Source organism: Salvia hispanica, chromosome 3 (genome assembly GCF_023119035.1).
Source record: "Salvia hispanica cultivar TCC Black 2014 chromosome 3, UniMelb_Shisp_WGS_1.0, whole genome shotgun sequence".
Lineage (NCBI taxonomy): Eukaryota > Viridiplantae > Streptophyta > Magnoliopsida > Lamiales > Lamiaceae > Salvia > Salvia hispanica.
This window is the reverse complement of record NC_062967.1, coordinates 32145793-32169897: the sequence shown is the minus strand read 5'-3', so window position 1 is coordinate 32169897 and position 24105 is coordinate 32145793. Positions and strand designations below refer to the sequence as shown.

The 24105-nt window shown below is 32.0% G+C and overlaps 2 protein-coding genes and 1 non-coding gene across 4 annotated transcripts; all 3 read left to right on the top strand.

The window, feature by feature from the left end:
• The first annotated feature begins 2610 nt into the window (after positions 1-2610).
• TRNAL-UAA lies at positions 2611-2692 on the top strand. Its single transcript has one exon. It is a non-coding gene; the product is annotated as a tRNA-Leu (tRNA).
• A 5701-nt stretch (positions 2693-8393) lies between these two features.
• On the top strand, positions 8394-10537 carry LOC125208909 (40S ribosomal protein SA-like). The gene is made up of 5 exons (XM_048108436.1): positions 8394-8573; positions 9206-9468; positions 9580-9777; positions 9969-10137; positions 10260-10537. The coding sequence occupies exons 1-5, from the start codon at positions 8444-8446 to the stop codon at positions 10361-10363; spliced, it is 864 nt and encodes a 287-aa protein (XP_047964393.1). The 5' UTR covers positions 8394-8443; the 3' UTR covers positions 10364-10537.
• A 462-nt stretch (positions 10538-10999) lies between these two features.
• Positions 11000-19775, top strand: LOC125211840 (mannosyl-oligosaccharide glucosidase GCS1-like). 2 transcript variants are annotated; one of them, XM_048111776.1, is made up of 22 exons: positions 11000-11725; positions 11811-11884; positions 12253-12504; positions 12928-13225; positions 13394-13480; positions 13621-13689; positions 13820-13916; positions 14341-14423; positions 15091-15198; positions 15888-16009; positions 16147-16254; positions 16328-16401; positions 16877-17002; positions 17203-17270; positions 18079-18225; positions 18297-18347; positions 18457-18513; positions 18645-18794; positions 18891-18982; positions 19107-19216; positions 19291-19354; positions 19432-19775. In XM_048111776.1, exons 1-22 carry the CDS (start codon positions 11441-11443, stop codon positions 19574-19576), a joined length of 2667 nt encoding a protein of 888 aa, XP_047967733.1. In that variant the 5' UTR covers positions 11000-11440; the 3' UTR covers positions 19577-19775. The 2 variants fall into 2 exon arrangements, with proteins under 2 accessions (XP_047967733.1, XP_047967734.1); XM_048111777.1 differs by having other exon boundaries at positions 11001-11725; positions 13057-13225.
• Positions 19776-24105: the final 4330 nt, after the last annotated feature.

Sequence of the window (24105 nt, the reverse complement as noted above, 5' to 3'; positions counted from 1 at the left end):
TATTCTTATTTTGTTGAAAATGATCCTCCTAATTAACAATAATGAATATTAAATGCCGCCAAATAGTCCAAATAATAGGACTCGTCAACTAGGTCAAATTAATAATTGAAGTCTAAGTATTGAAATGAATAATTTATTACAAAAAGTTGATCTAACCGTCGCGTGGGATCTTGTTTTTGAATTTATAGAGTATGTAAGGCCTGAGCTGGCTAATGTAGTTGTAGATAATTATTTGTAATCACACCTTGTCTCAAATTGATCAATTTACCGTGATTACCTTTTCAAATTATTCATCATTGTACATTTTTTCTTAATCATTTGGATAATGTGAAGTTTTTATGATATACTAATAACGCTTAGTTTGTTTATGTTGTTAGATAAAAACTACGACTAAATCGAGATTAAATAAGTGGAGTACAATTGTGTTTAGAAGATAAAAATAAAAGTTACTCCAAATTAATTTTGATTTTTTGTTATTGCTTGCTAGATAAGATTAAAAATAGGATGATTTAACTTATATATGTTTGGTGGAATAGATTAAAAATAAGATAACGGATCCGACTTTTGAATAACAAACGGAACATTGGGTAGAAAAGATTTGAATTTTAGTTTGCATATAATGACATGATGTTGCTAAAGTTGCATATTAATTAATTAGCGTCACAAATAATTGATTTGTGATAGGTACTTATTTTGTTCCCCACATGCAGAACATGCAATATTCACTCTACTGAAAAAGCATAATAGTAATTGATTCTTTGATTATTAGGTTTGGCAGGATTCCAATATAGTTTCGAACTGGTTCAAAAATTAATTTCAATTGTTAGTATTCATTCTATTAAGTGTATTAGGATATTAGCGACAATTTAAACGATTAAATGGTAGTAATTATATATTTTTTATTAAGATATATTGTGATTATAAGTTTTAGTAATTGAATTGTTATAGTAATGGAAGTATATGCATCTGACGGGTAACACAATAAATCCAGTACTTAATTTATAAGGAATTAAAAGGTGCAACTTTAATCCAAAAATTTATGTATTGCTCGGTTGCTGTTTATTGTGCATCATTCTTTCCAAGGATTATATTTTGTGTCTTGTAGTGAAAATAAATAAAAGAAAAACGTGGTAATATGTCACACCTATTACAATCATTACATTAAGAAATGATTATTACTTTCATTGAGTCAAAGAGTAGAGACATAAATTGAAAATAAACCACGCATTTCACATGATCACATTTATTACTACGACCAACTATATATATGAATATATGATCACCCACTGTCAAAATAATTGACCATTATGGCAAAAAGAGGTAAATTAATAAATATCAAAAGGCTATTGGCATTTATATCGTACTATCATAGCATTGAATATTTTGAAGCGAATATTTGAAGGTACATATACCAACATATCATACCAAGAATTGCAAGAAAAATAAAAGATATAACAGCCAAGGGTTTAGGGTTTAGCCCTAATAAGCTAATCACTTAACCCCTTCAAACAAAAAATACCACAATACATTGAGTTTTGACTTTTGACATTTTGATAAAACACTTTCAAACAAAAACACAATACATTTGCATTTCATAGTATCTGTGATACGTTCCTCGTCAGCTAAAATGGCAATGAGGAGTTAATCAGGGTGGGTGGACGCAGAAAAAAAATGTTGGCAAATGCTCTAATGTTAGTATTTGTTTTGTTTATACATTTGATTGATTCTAATATAACAATAGTTATAATTATAAACGACGCTATATCACAACTGAATGAAAATCAAAGCTCGATTTGATTATTTTCTCTATAAACTTTAAATAAATGAATAAGATAACAATTTGGACTTTGATTTTAATTAATTTGTAAATTTGACAATGTGAATAACAATTTTTTATGCATTGTATAAAACTAAACAAGTAATGATAAATGTGGATTAAACAAGAGTGGTGATCACAAAGCATCAAATACGCAACATAACACATACTAGGTTAACGTCAAAATTACTTTTTAACACTGCCAAATTCCTTTCTTATTGCTACTTATTTATGCAACTTAAGCCCTTTCTATTCCTCCAGTCTCAAGCAATTTTCTGTGTAAGGTCAACTTAGTAAGAGCCGAAGAATCGAAGATAACTCTTAAACAATTTTGACAAACTCACCAATACAGAAAGGAAAAAAACAAAGAGGTTGCAATACATGTTTATAGGTATTAAATTTGAGAATGAAAATGGTAGAACATGGAAAGAGATTTATAATTGGGACCAATTTGTAGCAGTTGGGGCCTAATCTTGATCTACAACCATTCAATTACTCATTTGATGCATGTGACAAAAGTTGGTTGGGTACATGCACCTTCTTCCTATGATTGTCTACCTTAAATCCGTTTCCTTTTTAATTTTGCCTTCCTCTATTATAAGATGATAAAGTTTCAATTTATAAATACTATTGCAAATGATACCTTATAATTTTGCTATAACTTTGGAATATTTTAATCTACTATTACATGGGTAAATTATAATTTTAGTGGATCAATATACCTATTGCTAGTAGCTATCTTCTTACTATGTGAAATGTAATAATTAAAATATTATGAAAAATGTAAACAATCAGCTGGTTTGCCCGAGAGGTTAAGGGGAAGACTTAAGATCTTCTGCACATAAGTGCGCATGGGTTCGAACCCCATAGCCAGCATTTTTTTTATTTTTTCACTTATTAAATACTTATATCTTTTTTAATTTTTTCATTTATTAAATACTTATTTCTTTCATGTTAAAAACTTTTCATTCCTTATATAAACACTTTAAATTGCTTATTCTTTTCATTTTATTTTTTCATCTATTAAATACTTATTTCTTTCATGTTAAAAACTTTTCAATCCTTATATAAACACTTTAAATTGCTTATTCTTTTCATTTTATTGTATATTTCGATTCTTACATATACATTTCTTAATAGCATATGTGATCTTATTTTTTATTATTCTTTTCTTTTAAATCCGGGGTTATAATGATTTTTTTATGTTTAAATAGTCACATATACAGTTATTGATTACTTTAATTGTTTCACAGTCTATACTTATTAATTATAAATTTATCCACCATATTTACCCTTCCCCCAATTTTTCTATAGCCTCTCATTTATAAAAAAATAACACTATAAGTAATTACGAATATACTTATAATATTACTTTTATTAATGTTTCCTCTCATTTATAAAAAAATAACACTATAAGTAATTACGAATATACTTATAATATTACTTTTATTAATGTTTTAAATTTGGGGTTATAATGAGAAATAGTCTGGTATGGCAAATCTAGCCTGAAAAAGCCAACTTATTGGCCCAAATCCAATATAGTAGTAGTAGTATATTATTATATTTTATTTTTCTTTAAATTCAGGGTTATAAAATGGGAAATTGGTGGCTACATATAATAGTATATGTAATATCATTTTTTATTATTAGTTTAAATCCGGGGTTATAGTTTATTATTTCCAATATAATATTGTAAAAGAGAATAATCATATCTTATGCAACTTATTGTGTAGAGTACCCTTTAAATAGTTAAACAGGGAGTGAAAAGCAATGTACATGGTAAGATTTACAATGAGAAAGAGAATAATAATATCTTATGCAACTTATTGTGTCAAACTGTCAATCACTTAATTGAAGTAATTGATTTTATTCATAATCTTTTCCTTTTCTAATAAATGTAAGTATCATTTTTATCACTGTTTTAAATCCGGGGTTATAATGAGAAATTGGAGGCTATATATAGAATCACCCTTTTATTAATTAAGATATGGAGTAATTGTGTGATATGAAAAACCTAGCCTGAATCTTTACCAAAAAAAAAAACCCTAGCCTGAAAAATCCGTACATTTTAGCCCAAATCCAACCCATTTTTTGTGCGCTTTTCATCATTATTATTACTATGAAAATCCTCTCTTTAATTTTTTACAGATCTAATGTTTAATTAATCAATTAATACTCTTTTTGCCCTAATATATAATCTATCTATACATATATAAAAGGCGAGTTTTGGCCTCTATTTTGAATATTGATAAATTTTGGGCATGATTTTAAATATTTATGAGTTTTGAACTAAATTTGAATATTTATGAGTTTTATATTAGATTGTGAATATTTATAAATTTTGGATAGTTCTCAATAAATTAAAATATTTGGAGTAAGTAACTGCCATGAATAAATATTTATATGTAAAAAACAACATGGATCTTTAGATTTTAAACTCATTTTATTTATTATTTATATGTAAAAAACAACATGGATCTTTAGATTTTAAACTCATTTTATTTATTTTCAGTTGGCAACGAATTTTGATATATAAAATTTTTAATAAATCTTTACAATATAAAGGGCAAGCTTTGAGGATACATAAGGAGAATTTTAAGGATGTAATTTAGTAACAAGGGCCATTAATAAATTATAGGTAAAAAAATTATGAAGAGGACGTGTATTTTTTTTTCAAATAGTTTGATAATCTAAAAAACACATGATAAAGCAAAAAAAATATAAAGAAATCTATTTTTTAAAAACCAATTTCAGTTATTTACTCACAATTACAAAAAAAATTTAATTAGTGAATAGGTCTATACTATAGTCCGTCTCTACGTTTTATAAAACTGTCAAATTAATTTAAATTAATTAATAATCAATTAAGAGCATATAATTAATATGATTATACCATTAATTTCTCAAAACGTTTTTACTTAACTTATCAATTAATTATTATTGATTAGCTATATAAATGCATTTAATGTATAGTGACAATTGAAAGGTTTTAAAATGTATCGGTAACTCTAATATTTCTTTATAAATACTCCACATGTTTATTTCATCGTGGAAGTATCTATTTTCATACAACAGTAAATTTCATACCGCTTTTCTCAAAGTATTCAACACCCGGCCTGCAACATGGGTTCTCCCGCAACAATAATGGAGCCGGAGACGTAAGCGGTGAAGATATAATCCTATATGAAAGAGTAAAAGGCGAAGAGCTAAAGATGCGAGTCGGAGGTTGTGGGGAGAGAATCGTGTGAGAGATGGTGAAAGGAAAATAACAATTTTTAATCCTATTTTGAGCCTTCTCTATTTCGTTGGTGTTAGTTCATTTTAAGCTTTTTTAACATCAATTTGTTTTACTTTTGTTAGTTTTATTTAAATATTTTTTTTCTTAGCTTATAGAAATTCTTTTTTCGTAAGAAATCACATAAGCTAACTAACTATATACTCCATCCGTCCCATTGTCCCACTTTGATCGGGCACGGATTTTAAGAAATAATATCCGACAACCCCCCCCTCCGACTCTTTTCATACTTCAAGAAAAAGTCTTAATTAAATAAGTGTAAAAAATTATTACAATTTTTTCATGGTTTTATTTTCACTTTTAAAGCTCCTACAGTATTTTTTTTATAACGGTAGCTAGTATTGTACAAATACACTACAGTATTAACGTGACTAGTATCACACCCGTGCGATGCACGAACTATTCTATTTACTTCACATCTATTCATACTTCAAAATAATTTTATAAAATGATAAATAATAGTATTATCATAGATACCAAGAATAACCTCTTAGTAATCATTTGCCACATTTTATTTGAAGGCATTTATCAATCAATATCTCAAGAAAAAAAAAGTGGAAAAAGCAATTAATCTTTACAATTATATATTATAAATTTTATTTGCACAATAGCATGATCATATTTGTCACACATTTATTTAGATTTTAATAGCATTTACTTTTCGTTAATACTTTCGTCAATCATGGGGATCTTATCGCAACATTTACATTTTGAATTTAAGGTGTAATTTCCAACAACTAATTTCGAATTCCTTTTTTTTTCGTTCTCCTAATTTATTTATCAGTATTTTCCAATTTTGATTTCCTTCTCGTTATTTGATTTGCAACACTTAATTTGAAAATAATTAAAATTTATTTAGGTTAGTTAAAAGAATCTGCCGGCATCTTCTCTTCTGCTTGAATACGCCTCCTCGTCTTATCTCCTCTCCCAAATCGCTTCGATCTGTATTCAGTACCCTATATCTTCTCCGTTCATCGTCAATAAGGCAAGTTTAATTGCCTCCATCTATAATCTATAGGAAAGAAATTGAGACAAAAAAATGCTTCTACAAATGAAATAAATCAAATTATGGAGTACTAAAATTCGGCCAATATAGTGCCACAATGTGGCTGGGGAACGGAATCCAATCCGAATTCGGAGCTCTCGGATGCTGCAAATGACACTGTTTCATGCAATCAAAACAGTTGCAACCTGTAAGTAAACATCTCTAAGAATCATTCGGAAATCTCGGATGCTGCAAATTGTTATTAATCTGAACTTGGTTAGAAAGCAAGTCGACAAACTGAAAATCACTAAACGTTCATTCAGCTACAAACAGAAAATTACTAAAAGTTAAAACTATAAATAATAATTAACAATTGATGAGTAGAAAGGATGATGCATATATGGAATATAGTCTTTACCACTTTCAATAAGTTGTTATAAAGATGAGATTTGAGATAATTCGTTGGCGCCTCAATATATTTTTAAATGTTAATCGATAGATGTTGTTTTGCGAATGAGTAATTTTAGAGATTTGCTTTGTTTTATAGTGCTAAAAGTCTCTTCCATTGAACCCTATTAATTAGTATTGACTGTATAATAACGAAAATTAATTAATTTTGAAATAAAGGGAGACTAAGCGTTTTTGCGCATATTATAATAGACGCTAATTAGTTGCAATAAGTTACACTAATTATAATATTTGTAACTGGCTAACCGTCACAAAAATTAAGATTTGTAACTCCAATAAAAAATTGTATTAAAAATCTAAAATTTATTTTAAAAATTGATTGTATTAGAGGCTCAAAGATAACTTATATATAATCTTGAATGGAGAGCTATATTGTGCTAATTGATATGAAGATCAAGGAAACGTTCCTTACCACAAACACTCCAAAACACGTAAACATTCGTAACTGTTATTTACAGTCTAACTTCATTAGTTATACCGTTTATGGCCTATATTATATCATGGCATTTATTATACATAAATATCCATTAGTTATTATAAATATCCAAATTGGCCCAAAATTTATAATTATTAAAATTCAAGACCAAAACTTATAAATATTCATATTAAAGCCAAAACTCGGCTTTTATATAGTTATAGTTATACCGTTTATGGCCTATATTATATCATGGCATTTATTATACATAAATATTCATTAGTTATTATAAATATCCAAATTGGCCCAAAATTTGTAATTCTTAAAATTCAAGACCAAAACTTATAAATATTCATTAGTTATTATAAATATCCAAATTGGCCCAAAAATTTATAATTATTAAAATTCAAGACCAAAACTTATAAATATTCAAATTAAAGCCAAAACTCGGCTTTTATATATGTATAGTTATACCGTTTATGGCCTATATTATATCATGGCATTTATTATACATAAATATTCATTAGTTATTATAAATATCCAAATTGGCCCAAAATTTATAATTATTAAAATTCAAGACTAAAACTTATAAATATTCATATTAAAGCCAAAACTCGGCTTTTATATAGTTATAGTTATACCGTTTATGGCCTATATTATATCATGGCATTTATTATACATAAATATTCATTAGTTATTATAAATATCCAAATTGGCCCAAAATTTGTAATTATTAAAATTCAAGACCAAAACTTGTAAATATTCATTAGTTATTATAAATATCCAAATTGGCCCAAAAATTTATAATTATTAAAATTCAAGACCAAAACTTATAAATATTCAAATTAAAGCCAAAACTCGGCTTTTATATATGTATAGTTATACCGTTTATGGCCTATATTATATCATGGCATTTATTATACATAAATATTCATTAGTTATTATAAATATCCAAATTGGCCCAAAATTTATAATTATTAAAATTCAAGACCAAAACTTATAAATATTTAAATTAAAGCCAAAACTCGGCTTTTATATATGTATAGATAGATTTATCAACCCTAACATAGAATTTAATGTATACTTGTCATATACCATTCATGGGACGATATAATATGAGTTGAAACCTCGTCATCGAAATACTATAACCCTAAAATAAAAAATAGTCTTATTAATAAAGGTGTTAAAACTCAAAATGTGATCAATAATTCATCCCTTTTTAACAATTAATCCATTTATGGAAAATATATTTCTCCATATTCTATATGCAATCTCCAATAGAAATAGTCGAAGTAATTTAAAAGAAAACGAAAACAAATTAGCGTATTGGGCTTCCAAAATCGGCCCAATCAAAAACGAAAGGAGGCCAATATAAATATATTGTCAATTAGGGTTATGAAGAACTTCCCGCTGAATAAAATACAGTATTCCTTTGAGAGAAGCGGCGAAGAAGAGCAGTCAACCATGGCGTCTGATAGGCTTCTCTCCACGAGAGAGGCCGACATTCAGCTCATGCTGGGATCTGAGGTTCATCTCGGAACCAAAAATTGCGATTTCCAGATGGAGCGCTACGTCTTTAAGCGCCGCAAAGATGGTAAATTACCCCTACTTAGCCTGTTTTCCGTTGCAATTACTAATGTGATTGTTTGATAGTTTCAATTTGTTACTCTGCATATTTTTTGTTATCATGTATTTTTGTATGGAATTTGAGATTTGTTGGATGTTTGAAGCGCGCAATTAAGCAGAATTTTACTTTATTGTAATGTCTGTTTAGAGTAATTAGTGGAGATATACCAATTATATCTTATAGGATCATCATATAGCTGATATGTGTTTACTAAATGTATTGTTTCTAGTTAAGCTCATAATTTTGATAATTCGTAATTGTTTAAGCTGCCAGAGGTTACAAAATCAGTTTACGTATTATTTTTTTGTTTTACTTTTTGATCATGTATTTTTTGTATGCAATTTGAGATTTGTTAGGATGTTTGAAGCACGCAATTAGGCAGAATTTTACTTTAGTGTAATGTCTGTTTAGAGTAATTAGTGAAGATATACCAATTATAGGATAATCATATGGCTGATATGTGTTTACTAAATGTATTGTTTCTAGTTAAGTTAATAATTTTGATAATTGTTAATTGTTTAAGCTGACAAACGTTCAGTTTATCAGCTGCTTTTGGCTGTGATATCACTTGACTGATTTACTTATAATCAATTTATCAGGAATTTACATCATTAATATTGGGAGAACCTGGGAAAAGCTTATGATGGCTGCTCGGGTTATTGTTGCTATCGAGAACCCACAGGACATTATCGTGCAGTCTGCCAGGCCGTATGGACAGAGAGCTGTTTTGAAGTTTGCCCAGTACACTGGTGCTCAGGCAATTGCAGGGCGTCACACGCCAGGAACCTTCACTAATCAGCTTCAGACGTCGTTCAGTGAGCCGAGGCTGCTCATTCTTACTGATCCAAGGACCGATCATCAGGTCATTACCGTGGCACTGCTTAGTTTTATCCTTTGTTTAGGTTACCCGGTTTATGGTTAGGATAGTGTATGTCTTTATCTGATGCTGATATGGCATTCCATTCTTCTGCAGCCTATTAAGGAAGCTGCTCTGTACAATATCCCCACCATTGCCTTCTGTGATACGGATTCTCCAATGCGCTATGTTGATATTGGCATTCCAGCTAATAACAAAGGGAAGCACAGCATTGGCTGCCTGTTCTGGCTTTTGGCTAGGATGGTGCTGCAGATGCGTGGTGTGATTGCTCCCGGACACAAATGGGAAATCATGGTAAAAAAACTTTGAATGCTTGGTTCTTCTAATGTTTTTTTATGTGGATGTGCTTGTTAAACAAGTTGTGGTTCGACAAAAGTGAAGGTTAAGGTTGATGGATGAGATTTATGTAGTAGTAGTATTTGTTTTGACCGTAGTTGATTTAGCTTCACTGTTGTCACCATTTAACACTCAGGCAATTTTGGTAGGTCGATCTATTCTTTTATAGGGAGCCTGAAGAGGCTAAAGAAGAAGAGCAAGAGGAAGTTGCTGCTCTACCTGATTATGCCGATTATACCGCAGCTGCTGGTGCTGATTGGTCCAGCGCCCAAATTCCTGATGCCCAGTGGGCTCCTGATGTTTCTGGTGCCATTGCAGGTGTGTATTGTGTCTATATTAAGTGGCGTGTTATTCTACCTGAGTTATGTTAAATTATGTTCCTTTAATTGATTGACTAGACACTACTGTTAACCGTTTTCCTGCTATGGTGTATATTGCAGGTGCTGCAGTCGGCGGTGATGGATGGGATTCTGCAGCTGCTCCGGCAACAGAAGCAGTTCCCGTTGTTGATGTAGTCCCCATTGCTGCAGCTGGCTGGGAATAGGCGCTATGTTTTTCACTTTGGCAGAATCCCTTTTTCATTTATTTTAAAATTTTATACGATTGGTTTTTGTTGGTTCCAACGTCCAAGTATTTTTAGCAAATTAGGTGTAAAGACTTATGGGTTCCATGTCTTCATGGTGCTTCATATGAAATGAGTTTTTTCTTTTTGAGGATATATTTTTGAGGATATAAGTAATTGGTGTCGACATTTCTTTGTTGCGGTTATATCGGATTAATTATTCAATCAAGAAAATATTCTTTTTTGGTGATTGATTTAGCCTAATACTGGAATCAAATTTCACGAATTTTCTGGTTATTTATCCTGATAAAATTAATGTTCCTTAATACTAAATCGCAGAATATTTCTTGTTGAGTCCAAATTATAATAACAATTGTAGAAAATTTATTACTCCATCTTCCTTCACGATAAATAATTTTGTTTACTCCACTAAAATGAGTCATTTCAAATTTCAGTTAGTACTTCATCGTATTAAAATATGTGTCAATCACTATTAAATTTTACATCAAAATGTAGATATAAATTATTAAGACTAATTTTCGTGAAGCGAAATAATATAAACTTTTTTAAATTCTATTTTGTGTAATATTTTAGACTTGCAATTTAGCTCCAAAAACTGAGAGAAGAAACTGAAGAAGCCGCCTGCGTCCGTCATCATTCTCACTCTGTTGGAAAAAGAAAATAATAGAATTCCCAATTGTTGATACAGTCATCGCCGTCGTCGAGCTCCTCACAATGCCGCCTTTGTTCTCGCTTGCGGTTGTTGCTTCTGCAGTTTCTTATTAAACGTTTATCTCCTCACCGGTTTCCATTTTCTATATAAATATTGCTATTTCGGAATTGACTATCTTTGAATTTTGAATTTTGGATTCCAATTTCTGTGTTTGGTTTGGAGCTATAAATCGTTTTCTCTAGGTTCGATTTCATCATAAATACTAGTAGTAAATTATTTGATTTGACAAAACATTTCATAGCTATTATTCTCACATCTTAGTCAAGCTAGGTAGTAGGAATAGTTGATCAAACGGATTTCCAATCGATCGGAATCATTGGCCGGCCATGGCCGGGGTTTCGCGGCGAAACACTCGAGATAAAGCAACCTCCGCTGGCAAATCGCCGAACCTCCACAACACCAACACCAGAACCCGAAAGTCCGCCGCCGGAGGCCGCCGCGGTTTCACTCGGATCGTCACTTCCACCTTCGCGATTTTGTTGTCGATTGGAATTGTTCTCATCACTATCGGATTTTTTATGAAGAATTATTTCATAAACCCTGCTAAGGAGACTGTAAAACCCAGGGTCGTCACGCCGTTATCCGCTCCAAAGCTCATGGATCTTCCTATGGTGAATTGAAGACTCTTTTGGATTCTGAAAATATCATAATTTTATTTTAGTTGTAAAATCAGAGTTTTTATCATTTCCCCTGCAGTTTCAAGGGGAGCACAAGGAGAGTTTGTATTGGGGAACATACAGGCCTCATGTTTATTTTGGAATTCGTGCGCGGTGAGTTCATTTCGCTGATTTATCTAATGTTATTCTATCGATTGTTTGTATGGAAAAAATGTCATCTGTTTCTGCATTGATTTTATATTAATGTGTGTATAACAATTTCATCCTCAGCTTATGTATGCATACGGACTGACTGAGGATCTTGATATTTCATTCAGGATATCCCATTCTAGTTGTTCATGTCTTCTTCCAAGTGATAAGCATTTTTAGCCGCTCTCTTTACATAAGTTTGGCTAATGTGTATTTAAGCACTAGCATTTTGGTGTTGCTATGTTCTCTTCCTCTGTCTGCGTATCTCTGTTATTGCATCTGCTGTAGAGTGGTTGCTTGAGAAATTTTATGTGAGATGTTGTCATTGTCAGGACTCCTCAGTCTCTGCTGGCGGGTCTGATGTGGCTTGGTGTTAAGGATGGGAGATATGTGATGCGGCATGTGTGCCAGGACTCAGATGAGCTAGCGACATATGGTTGGACGCACCATAATGGACGGGATTATGGTCGTCAAGTATTGGTTGACCAAAAATTGGTGTTGACAACGAATTTCCTGAAATCAAGGGAGGAAGAGAGTGGTTATGGTGGGGACTGGGCAGTTCGAATTGAAGCACAAAGTGAAGTGTACATGCCTATACCTTTTATACTGCTTCATTTCAGTGTCTTGCATGGTTTATCATGAAATGATAAGATTTTTGCCTCTTTGCTAATCATCTGTAAAGTTGAATTAAGTGACGCACGTTACGTGCTGAAGTTTCAAGACTGAGAGGCATGAATTGCATTTTGAAGTTCAAGTAGAATAATGTAAGAGTCCATTATGTTTTGCAGTATAGAAGAATGGTTAGAAAGTTTGCTTCCCCTTACCAATGCATGAATAGATAAATGAACAGAGAACCAAGTAATGTTGCTACATCTGGAATCATATAAGGAGATGGCAAGGTTGCCAATATAAGGCAACAATGAGGCGAATCATTTACTCTTGTGTTTATCAATGAGTTCAGTATCTTTTCCTTCATACTATTCAGATGCTATTTCTTTTGGAACCAGGGCAATATTTTTACCTTTGCACGATTTCACTGCTTTAAATTTGTTGATACCCTGCCGACACTCCTTACGCGAAGAGTCATTTACTACGTTTTTGTCATCTGCTGTCATGACGTTTGGATTCTTCTATAGACTTAATGAGGAAATGGAAGAAATTGTGCACCTTTTCTTTTATGTGGCTGATGAAGAGGGAACTGCTCTAGGTCTGGGTAAGGGTGCCTCAGACGATCCTGATGACTTCCTTCTGGCATTTGGTTCAATGACTGATGTTGGTAACTGGGAACTTCATCTGGAATCAAAGGTACCATATCTTCAAACTTCGTTTTGTTTTCTTTTTATTTTATCTCCGTGATGATAATCAGTAGCTAGAGCCTGTCATACTCAGAAATATAAGGTTTATTCAGTACGTATTTCCGATATTATCTCCTATTAGATAGATAGCCTAATAATAGCTTACTGATTTCTTAAGGAGAACTTTGAGTTCCATTATGCTGGTTTCAAGACACATAACATTCACAATTTATCTGAGCTTGTCCAAACCAATCTTGCAATCCAGGTATGTACAAATTAGTTATGTTATTTCAAAGTTCAAACTAGTATACTGTTTTTATTCACATTTTTGGTTTCACTATGGAGCCCCTGCGTTTTGGCTGTATCTTTGCAATACTTAAAACACAATTTATGTTCTTTTTTTAGGCTCGGACAATCGGCCGACTTCAACTCTCGGATACATCTGATCATGCTTCAAATATTCTAGTTTTCCAGGTTTGTCAATCATCAAATTTTTCATAAATCTTTCTTGCAATTTCAACATCCTAAAATTTAACTAAGATATTTGTTTAGATATATTTTTGTTCTCATCCATGTTGCTCATCATTTTCTATTAATAGTTCAGGTTTCTGCAATAATTCCTTTCAAAGTGGATATTGCTTTTGTGACAAAATTGAGTGGTTCTACTTCAAGATTAAAAGAACGTATCAGAAGTCTTATAGGTACTGTTAATCTGTTTTACACATTCAGGCAATTTAATTTGAGTTTTTAACAAATAAAAAACATTATATGTATCTTTTGCTGAGAAGTTCTCCAATTTAATCCACTGAATTTCATATTTGATACAACCTACGGATAAAATATGTTCATTAAAATTCTACTAATTTAAACTCCAGTTTCAAGATTTTTTCAAATTTTAGAAACTAGAAATTCCATTTCTCACACTTGCCAAGCACATGCTTTGACATATGCTGGTAAAATTTATCTCCTACTTCTCTGACTTTATTTGGAGTCAGGATGTTTCTTTATCTAATTCTCTGACTTAGAAGCTTATATATTTTTGTTATATCAAGCCACCCCTTAATCATATAATTTTCTGCCAACCTGCTTCTCTCTTTATCACTTTGAACGTTGAAATCATTCCAGGCGACTCTTTATCCAGTAATCTCAAGCATAAACAGGAGCAATTTGACAACAAATTCCAGAGCTGTTTTGACATGTCCAATGAGGTATCAATCATGAAAGATCCTTTTCTGCCTTAGCCATCATCATTTAATTGAGTTTTATTAAATTTTTATATTGGATGTTAGACTTTGAGGTTTTTAAATAAATAAAGGACTAAACCTCATATATTAACTTTTAGTGATGTGCCAATAGTTTATCTGAAGCCGAATAACGAAAACCTATAATACCTATGCTAGACGGCCATATATGAAAATACATAATAAAAAAAATTCAGAACAAAGTATGTCTCAACCCACCATTGTAGAGTGCTGACACAATACAGACCACGCAGTCTTCTCTTGAGATGCCATCTATACACTGGTTAAAGTGGTTGCAATTAGACATTTTCTAAACAGAGCATTGAAGATAATACATGCAGATAAACAAGTGAAAACGTTGACATAGAAGATAAAAAATTACGATCTGCTAACCATATATCAGTGGATTTTATATATAACAGGCTTGGTTACAAGATGTCATGATGACTTTTTCATATGATTGTCACGTTTAGGTAAATTTATGTCTGAATTATTTGCATAATCTTCAATCATCCCTGTTGGTTTACTTCCATTTCTGTATCATATCATTTTCACCTTTTTTCAGTATTACGTATACTTTGCCACATTGTTCTTGATAGTTTCACATGTTCAATGAGATGTATGTCTGTTTCAGATCAACCCTGAAGCCATAACAGTGGCCAAAGCAGCACTAGGGAATTTGCTGGGCGGGGTTGGCTACTTTTATGGCCAATCAAAAATTTCACTTCCACCTTCCTCTAAAGTAAGGCGGGTTCTGAGTAGTTTACATGCTAATTTTTCAGGCCCTAGAAAATATGAATGATTTAGTTTATATCTTGAACTTTAAGTGTTTTTCAGTTTGTAAGCTCAACTTTGACTTCTTTTTCATGTCATCGTATGTAATGAAATTTGAGAAATTTCATAGTTATGGTCCATTTAAAGTTTTCTGTCACTGGAAGTGTGACTTGGTGATAAGTAAACTGAGGTGGATTTTAATTTTCCAACTCAACAGGAAACAATGTTGTTTCCAACCCTCATCATTAAATAAGGGTTAATTGTAGTTTATTGCCTAAACTTTGAGTGATTTCCAGTTTGCAGCCTCACCCCAACTTATTATACACCCCTCTCCCAACTTAAAGTTGTTGCTCACTACTCAAGAGGAACTCAAGCAATCTAGAGCACACAAAATTGTTTCTTTGTTTATCGAAACTTCTCTCAAAATATTCTATCCTAGGAACTAGTTGTAGCTTCGTATGCCAGGTATATTTTGCTATTCATAATATTAGAACTAGTTCTTGTTAATGTTGGTGATAACACACGCTTGCTCAGCCTTTTGAGTGTTCTGCGCAAAGTTTCTGCCCTTAATTCAACAACATGGTGTCTGTATTGGCTTCAACAATTATGCCATTTCTCTTTCTAATAAAGTGACACAGTTGTTATCATCCCATGCAGCTTGTCCCCGGTGATAATTATATTTCCTATTGGCCAGCTGAGCTATACACAGCAGTTCCAAGTCGTCCCTTCTTTCCCAGGGGTTTTTTGTGGGATGAAGGTTTTCATCAGCTACTAATATGGTGAGTTGTCTGTAGAATTGAAGAACCTGTAGTTTTGCTATGTTCTGGAGAACGTCTCTTTTGGTACTACTAGTTACTGACTTACTGCTAATGCTATCTTTTCTAGTGACTAATAAATTTGTTTGTTACTTGGAAAGGCGATGGGATGCTAATATTTCTCTGGATATCATCGGACATTGGCTAGACCTGATGAATGCTGATGGATGGATTCCACGTGAGCAGATTTTAGGTGCTGAAGCTTTAAGGTACTCAGCTTCTTTATAATACAACCTGAAAAATCTTACTCCTATTTAATTACTGATGTTAAGCTATTGGCAGTAAGGTACCATCGGAGTTCGTGCTTCAGCATCCGACAAATGGAAACCCACCGACATTATTCTTGGTTCTACGAGGTTGAGTTTTTACTGCAGTGTCTGACTTTCATCAAATACTATGTTTACTGAGAACAGCAGTGGTATCATACAATTGCATTAATATTCTAATTTTTGTTTTCAGCCTATATGGTCTACAGTGAAATTATTGAAGAGTCCAAAACTGTATAAAATTTCATTATATCATTAAAAACACTCACATCAATACTAGGATATTTTTAAGACTAGGAACTTTGTTGGCTTTGCTAGCTTCTCACAAGTACTCTAACATCGCTAGCTTCTCACAAGTACTCTAACATCGCTAGAATCAAACTTTTGCCCATCTTATTGTCTCTGCTTTTCTTTCGTAGGAAACGTCATACATTTGACACTTAAAAACAAGGGAAACCGAATTTCTTAATACGCACCTTCTGGAAAAATTTCATATTCGCATGCTGGATGGGAAAATGTAATGTTGCTTTAGTAATATAATGATTATAAAAATTTGTTTCCGCAGAGTTTGTTTGTAGCATTAAGAAAGACAAGTTTAGTGCCTCACAAATCAACGACATCTCCACCTTCTTGCGGCGAGCATTTGTGCGTCTCGATGCATGGTATAAGTGGTTTAACACTACTCAATCAGGTGAGCACAATACAGTTTTGAGTTTTCTGTATGCTACATATTAACTGCATGCTGCTTAATCCTCATAATTATATATATCAGCCCCTATGAACATGTTAGCCTCATTGTTCAATAAACTATCAGATGTATAAGTTGCTGACTTGCATCCCAGGATGCCAATTGGAACTATTTTAATTGGAATTTTGGTATTATATTCACAGGAAAAGATGTTGGGACCTACTTTTGGCATGGGAGAGACAATGTGACCACACGGGAACTGAATCCAAAGGTTATTATCCATTTCATATATGGTCCTGTTGGCTATCTCTATTTTCTAGGTGATAGTATATTTTTATGCGGTTACTCCAATTAAAACTTTCAACATGTCATACATTTGGTTTCAGGGGCTGATCTTATGTATGATTGATTTACGTGTTGTAGTTTCAAGGACTAGTGTAGTAGTGATTGTTTAAGAAGTTGCCTCGCACTTCAAATAGAATCTCCCAAAATGAAATCATTTTAAGAAAAGATATGGCATCTAATGTAGAAATTGCCTCACACTTCAAATAGAAGATTTATTTTAGATAGTTTGTGAGCTCCATCAACTAATATCAACTTATAAGATGTTTGACGAGCTTATAAGTTTTCAAACTGTTAGGGTAATAAAGCATAGAATCTAGAGAGAGAATAATGATTTACGTAGAGAGAGAAAATTGAGGAGTGATGAAGATGGAAGTGTATATGTTGTGAACTGACTGTTACTTGAAAACCGTGAAAAGATAAGATGGGGTAGAGGAACTTAACTTTATTGGAGCTTATAAGTTGTTTGAGGCCTTATTTTACCAAACACTTAATTTCTTGGCAATAGAACTTTTCCAAACATGATGTGATATATAGTACAATAGAAGTTCCCTTCCTAAATAAAACAAAAACTCTTAATTCTAACTATCAAATTGGGAATAACTGAATTAGTTTGACAAGTGAGCATTTATGATACTCTATAATAGTATTTTGAAAGATACCATACATCCAGGGACATATAACATCCTTTACTTTTAAGAATTTGGATTTATATGATTAATATTTTGCCAAGCCAGTCACTGTCTTCTGGATTGGATGATTATCCACGCGCATCACACCCCAGCGAAGATGAAAGGCATGTGGACCTTAGATGTTGGATGCATCTTGCCGCTGATTGTATGAGTTCCATTTCAGAATTTCTCGAGGATAGTCACATCGGAAAGGTCCAACCGAAATATGTACCTACAAAGTCTTTGGTTTAATCAATTATTGAAGTTTATACAAAATGATGCAGGAGTATAGCTTAACGGCGAAGTTGCTCTCAGATTTTGACCTTTTAAATCAGGTAGTTTCTGTTCTTTTACCAGTCTTATCACTTCCACAATTTTGCATTATTCAATGTGAGGGAGAAATTCGATTGTTTTGTTATTCTCATATACTTTTCTCATTTTCAGATACATCTTGACAATACCAGTGGAGTTTATTCTGATTATGGAAATCATACAGAGAAGGTAACTCTTTATTTGTTATGTTACTGCTGCTGTATCACTTCCCAGCATCAAATACTACTCTCTTGAATCTCGATTACATGATTATATTTACCAGTGCCCTTATTTGCACTGACACTATGCATCTACCTTAGGTTCGTCTAAGTTGGCAGATGGTGGAATCAGCTGGTGGTTATCCCTCACGTGAACTTTTACGAGAAGTGCTGGAGAAACCCGTGCTAAGACTGGTCCCTCATATTGGCTATGTCAGCCTTTTCCCCTTTATGAGTAGACTTATACCAGCTGTGAGTTAATCTAAGTAATAATTTGTGTTCTTTTGGTTTCTCATCCGTTCGATTTTTCCAGAGGTCGTTTAAAACTCTATATTCTACTTCTTTCAGGATTCATGGATATTAGAGAAACAACTTGATCTAATCTCAGACACAAGTACTCTGTGGACTAAGTTCGGACTCAGATCACTGTCCAAAACAAGGTAAGAGACGATGTTTACAGTACGCCTCGTGATGAATAAATTTCTCCATTCCACAATCATTGCAGACATTTTGATAATCGTAAAGCTTCACACTACATTTGGTATCTGACTATCTGTGATGCAGCTCAATATACGTGCAACGGAATACTGAGCACGACCCACCATATTGGAGGGGGCCAATTTGGATGAATATGAACTATATGATTCTCTCAGCACTAAACTATTATTCTCAAGGTACGCGCGTGTTACTATTTTGGATTTAGACTTTGTTCAACCTGTGGTAACAATAATATTCTTGATTGTTGCAGTGGATGGACCGTATCAAGACCGGGCAAAGATCATATACACCGACTTGAGGAACAACTTGATACAGTATGAAACTCTCTTTCAAAGAATGCAACTCTCTTATCACGTTGATGTGTGGTAACTATTAACTTTTCGTATCGCAGAAATGTGGTGAAGAACTATAAGCAGACCGGCTTTTTGTGGGAGCAGTACGATCAAAAGAAAGGGAAGGGAAAAGGCGCTCGATTGTTTACAGGTTGGACATCACTTATAGTATTGATCATGGCTGAATCCTATAGCGAGAGCTAGGAAAGTCTTATTCAAAATGCAACTCATATACTTGTTTTCTTTTAACATATGGAGTAGTATTATAGAATATAGATATAGTTTTATCACTTAGATGAAACTCAACTAGTTAAGTTTGCCATCTTTATAGTTGCTAATGTTATGTTGCTGATGTATAATTTCTAGTTGGGGTATTTGTTTATAAATTTCTAAACTTTCATCAGATTCTGATTTTTCATACCAACTTTAAAATCTGCTAACTATTGATTGTTCTGATTTTGCAACCAATTAAAATTTTAGCACTAACATAGTTTAATATAAACCTGATTTTACATATGAAATCATTTAATTTAGTATAATAAGATGTTTTTGTTGCCTAAAGCATGACATCGTTGTGGTTGAGTCAATGACGTCCAATAATGCCCATGCAAGTAAGACATAAAGTTAATCCAGTGTAGAAATTTTGATTGGCTGCAAATTAAAACAAATCAATAGTTTGAATGTAAAATCTTTGTAAAATCGAATTTTGATGTTGGTATACAAAACCAAAATTCTACTAAAGTTTAAAAATATACAAGCAAATTACCACTTTGCCGGTAATAGAAGAACTTACATCTTTTGTTATTACTGATGTTTTTGACGAATGAATAATTTGTAAAAACATCTCTTTTGAATCACTTTTTAAAGATTGTGTTAGTACTTAGTAGTAGTACTACAATGTAATCGTGTTATCACCACCGCCAACGCCAGCGTCGCGGCCGCAGCAGCAGATAAAAGAGAGGGGATTGTGAGATCTCCAACGGCCGCCCGTCTACACCGTGGTTCCCGACGACGGGCTCTGCCACATCACCGCCGAAGTCTTCTCCAACATCGTCACCGCAGACGAAATTCAGGCGGCCAACAACATACCTAACCCCTACCTAATGAAGGTGGGCCAGAATCTGACCATTCTGCTGCGGGAGCTCCATTGAAATTTGAAGGGATTGCTCAGCAGTATAATGTGCCTTGTCGGAGTGAGAATTTGGAATCGACGGTTTTGTGTTTAGAATTTGGGTTTTGTTTTAAATTAAACTACTAATAAATTAGAAATATTTATTACTACTCCTCTTATAAGCAATATTTAATTGGTTATGATAGTCAAGTTTTGACATTCCGTGATAAAAAGATGATACTTAGGTATTTTTATTGCTACTCCTCTTCGTTGAACGTTTTGCAAAAATTTGAATTGATTTTAGGTATTTTTCTTACCCTTCATCAATATTGCTTTAACATGAAATCACTTTTCTATATGATGATTTTTTTTCATTTGTTTAACATGAAATCAGTTGAAGTTGTGCATACTTCGAATTGATTTTAGGTAATTTCCTTACTCTTCGTCAATATTGCTTTAACATGAAATCAGTTTTCTATATGATGATTTTTTTTTTCATTTGTGTATTAATAATGTTTGTTTTGCAACCCCAATCCACCATTTTTTCTATTTTTTGTGGTTGGAGAATTGTTTTTGTTTTTTTTTTCTCTTTTGTTTTATTAATATGATTGTTACTATTCTAAATTCACATGTCGCCTTTAATTTCCCATGACTTTATGCACTCTTCATTTTTTTTTTAATAATGTATTTGATGTTGCTGAGAATTTTGATCTTATATCTTTAAATTTACTAATTTTGAGGATTTTGATTGTTTTAATATTTTTTAAACCTACTAATTTTAGTAGGTTATATTTAATATAGACATATAGTCTATGAATTTCTCCTTTCTATTTTCCTTGACAATTGCAGAACTATTACTATGTTTTATCTTACAAGAATTCGAAAGTTTTTTATATATGTAAGTTTTAATGGTGGGTTACGGTGTAAAATATCATTGTATGTTCTGTAAATCTTTACTCTCTTCTATTCCAAGAAATGGTATACTAAAGAGTTGAAGAAGCGGAAAAAATCTAACCTACTGCGCGAGGCGAGGAAGAAAAGCAAGCGTGGATATAGGAAAACAAAAATATAGCATAAAACATTTAGTTTATTATTAGTTTATATTTCTTTATTTAAGTGTAGTGAGCTAAGGTTATATCTTTTTTTAGCTTTAACAATATGCTTAGATATAAAATATTGTTATATTCTTATTGATTTTTTTATAACTTAATTTGTGATTTATTTTGACTATTTTAGCATCCATCACTAATTTAAGTTTGGCATGTCAATTTCAACTTTAATTTCAGTGATTTTGTGTTCCTGAAGTTCGCTAGGAATTTTTTCTAATTAACTACTATTTTTTTTACTGATATAAGTATCTTACGAAATAAAGTAATTTTGAAGTAAATGACTAATTTTCTTGTCCAGTGTTTAATTGTGTTCATTTGTTTCATTACTATCATCTTTACATATTTTATGATATTTTTGGAACTCTCATGAGCCATCTAATTTGTTTTCTAATACAGGAATATTATAATAATATATAATTGAATATTTCAATATGTGTAAAATAGAACTTAGGAGCTCCTACAATAAAATTTAGGAGCTCAACAATTATATTTCTTATATTTTGATGTTGTGTTTTACTATTTATTGAACTAAATGTGTTAAGAGTGTATGGTAACTGTATGTTAACTTTGTTAACAAAATTTAATTATAATTATTAAAATAAAATATATATTTGTTTATATATGATAACTTTATTTATAAAAGAGATCTAACAATGTTCTAATTAACATGCGCGTTTATACTATTTTATTTCAAAACTTATTTTGTTCATTAAACAATTTAAAATTAAAGTGAATAAAATAAAATGCACGGGTGTGAAACTAGTTAAGTAAAAACTCCAGCTTGATTGGCGTGTTACAATTTCTTCTTGAATTAATTTAAATACAGTATTTATCGTAAACACGCCAATGTTGTTGGCGTGTTTAACAAAAAAGGCCTATTCCGTCAGCGTTTTTAAGCAAATTTTGGCTAAAATAAATCATATTTTTATAAAAAAAAATGCCTATTTAGAAACGCCATTGTATTTGGCGTGTTTTAATTAAAACGCCAACCAAGTTGGCGTCTTATCGTGGACACAGATATCAGTCCCGTCTTTCCCAAAAATGACGAACCCTAATGCTTTACTCATCCCAAATGCGAAAAACCTTCAAGCTGCGCGAAAACCTTGCCCGGGTTGACCCAATCGGCGATTTGAGCGAGAAGATTTCAATTTTGGCCTATCCTTCCACTCATTAGTCCTCCTATTCGGTTAGTATACATAATTTTTGACCAATATTTGATGGATTGTTATGATAGTATATATTGTAGTGTAATTAATTATAAAAATATTGATGATGTATAAAGTTTCTTCTACATAATGATGAATGTAAAAATAATAGTACATATTTATTTCTGTGCTACATTATTGCAGACAGTATGCCATGGTGTGTCAATTTATATTGGGGTGGAAAGATAATTCATATGATCCTCCTTTCTCATCAGGATTCATTATGTTGGACGAAAGATTTCCTACGATAAGCTTGTTGATACGATTTGTGAAAGGATGGGTATAAGCATATTTGAAAACAAAGTTCAAATAATATGGAAACGTATCATATGCGTTGGATCTGCAGTCACGTTTATAGGTACTCAACTGGAAGAGGTATGCATGCCACTAATGTTCAGTGAGAGTATGGCTAAAGGAGGTCAAATTGAATTAGCATTGTGGTCAAATTTGGTAGCAGATTGAATTTAGGTTCCCAATGGGGGAGTTTTTTTTTTTAATTTGCAAGATGAGGAACAAAACATTCATTGAATGGGCGCTCTAAAAAAACGCAATCGAGCAATGTTTAGATCACGCATTGCTTTGCTGGAACGCGTCAGCGTTTTCTTCCACATTCCAGCAGTCAAGCAGCAGCGAGCGGCCCGGACCCTCACAGGATTTGTTTTGTTGTTTCTTGATGAGATTAAAACTCACAAATTTCAATAAATAGTAGACAAAATATCAACAAAATGGTAATATCGTCATTATGTTATCATATGATAATTTTCATGTGTTTTTTTATATCAACATAGTGTATTACAAATATCAACAATATGACATGAGGATATCAACACAAATATAAGAAAATATCAATACAGTTTTATTGATATTTTACGTATACTATATTGAGATTTTATATACACTATATTGAGATTTCTTTTAGATGAAGAGAGTAATAAGATGTTTTTTAATTGCCAAAAAACGTGACATCGTAAGGGTTTACGTTTACTAATACCACATATGTAAGACATCAGGCTATAAGTAAAAGTCAACTGTTTGATTGTAAAATCCTAACAAATTAATAATTTAGTTGGTTTTAAAGATGATATACAAAACTAAAATTTTATGAAAGTTTCAGAATTTACAAGCAAATTACCCATTTGCGGTTGATAAAGAACTTGTTTTTGAGAGATTTATTAACTTGTAAAAACATAAACAAACTGTTTTAAGAGATGAAATAACTTGTAAAAACATAGTCTTTATACATCTCTTTTGAATCAAATTTTATAGATTATGTTGAGGCATACAGAACTAGCCCATGTAAGAATTTCA

Coding starts and splice junctions, on each gene's coding strand:
- LOC125208909 (XM_048108436.1), top strand. CDS start 8,444: ATGGCGTCTGATAGGCTTCTCTCCACGAGAGAGGCCGACATTCAGCTC. Junction 8,574..9,205: donor CTTTAAGCGCCGCAAAGATG/GTAAATTACCCC, acceptor TCAATTTATCAG/GAATTTACATCATTAATATT. Junction 9,469..9,579: donor ATCCAAGGACCGATCATCAG/GTCATTACCGTG, acceptor ATTCTTCTGCAG/CCTATTAAGGAAGCTGCTCT.
- LOC125211840 (XM_048111776.1), top strand. CDS start 11,441: ATGGCCGGGGTTTCGCGGCGAAACACTCGAGATAAAGCAACCTCCGCT. Junction 13,226..13,393: donor AACTTCATCTGGAATCAAAG/GTACCATATCTT, acceptor TGATTTCTTAAG/GAGAACTTTGAGTTCCATTA. Junction 15,199..15,887: donor CACTTCCACCTTCCTCTAAA/GTAAGGCGGGTT, acceptor CATCCCATGCAG/CTTGTCCCCGGTGATAATTA.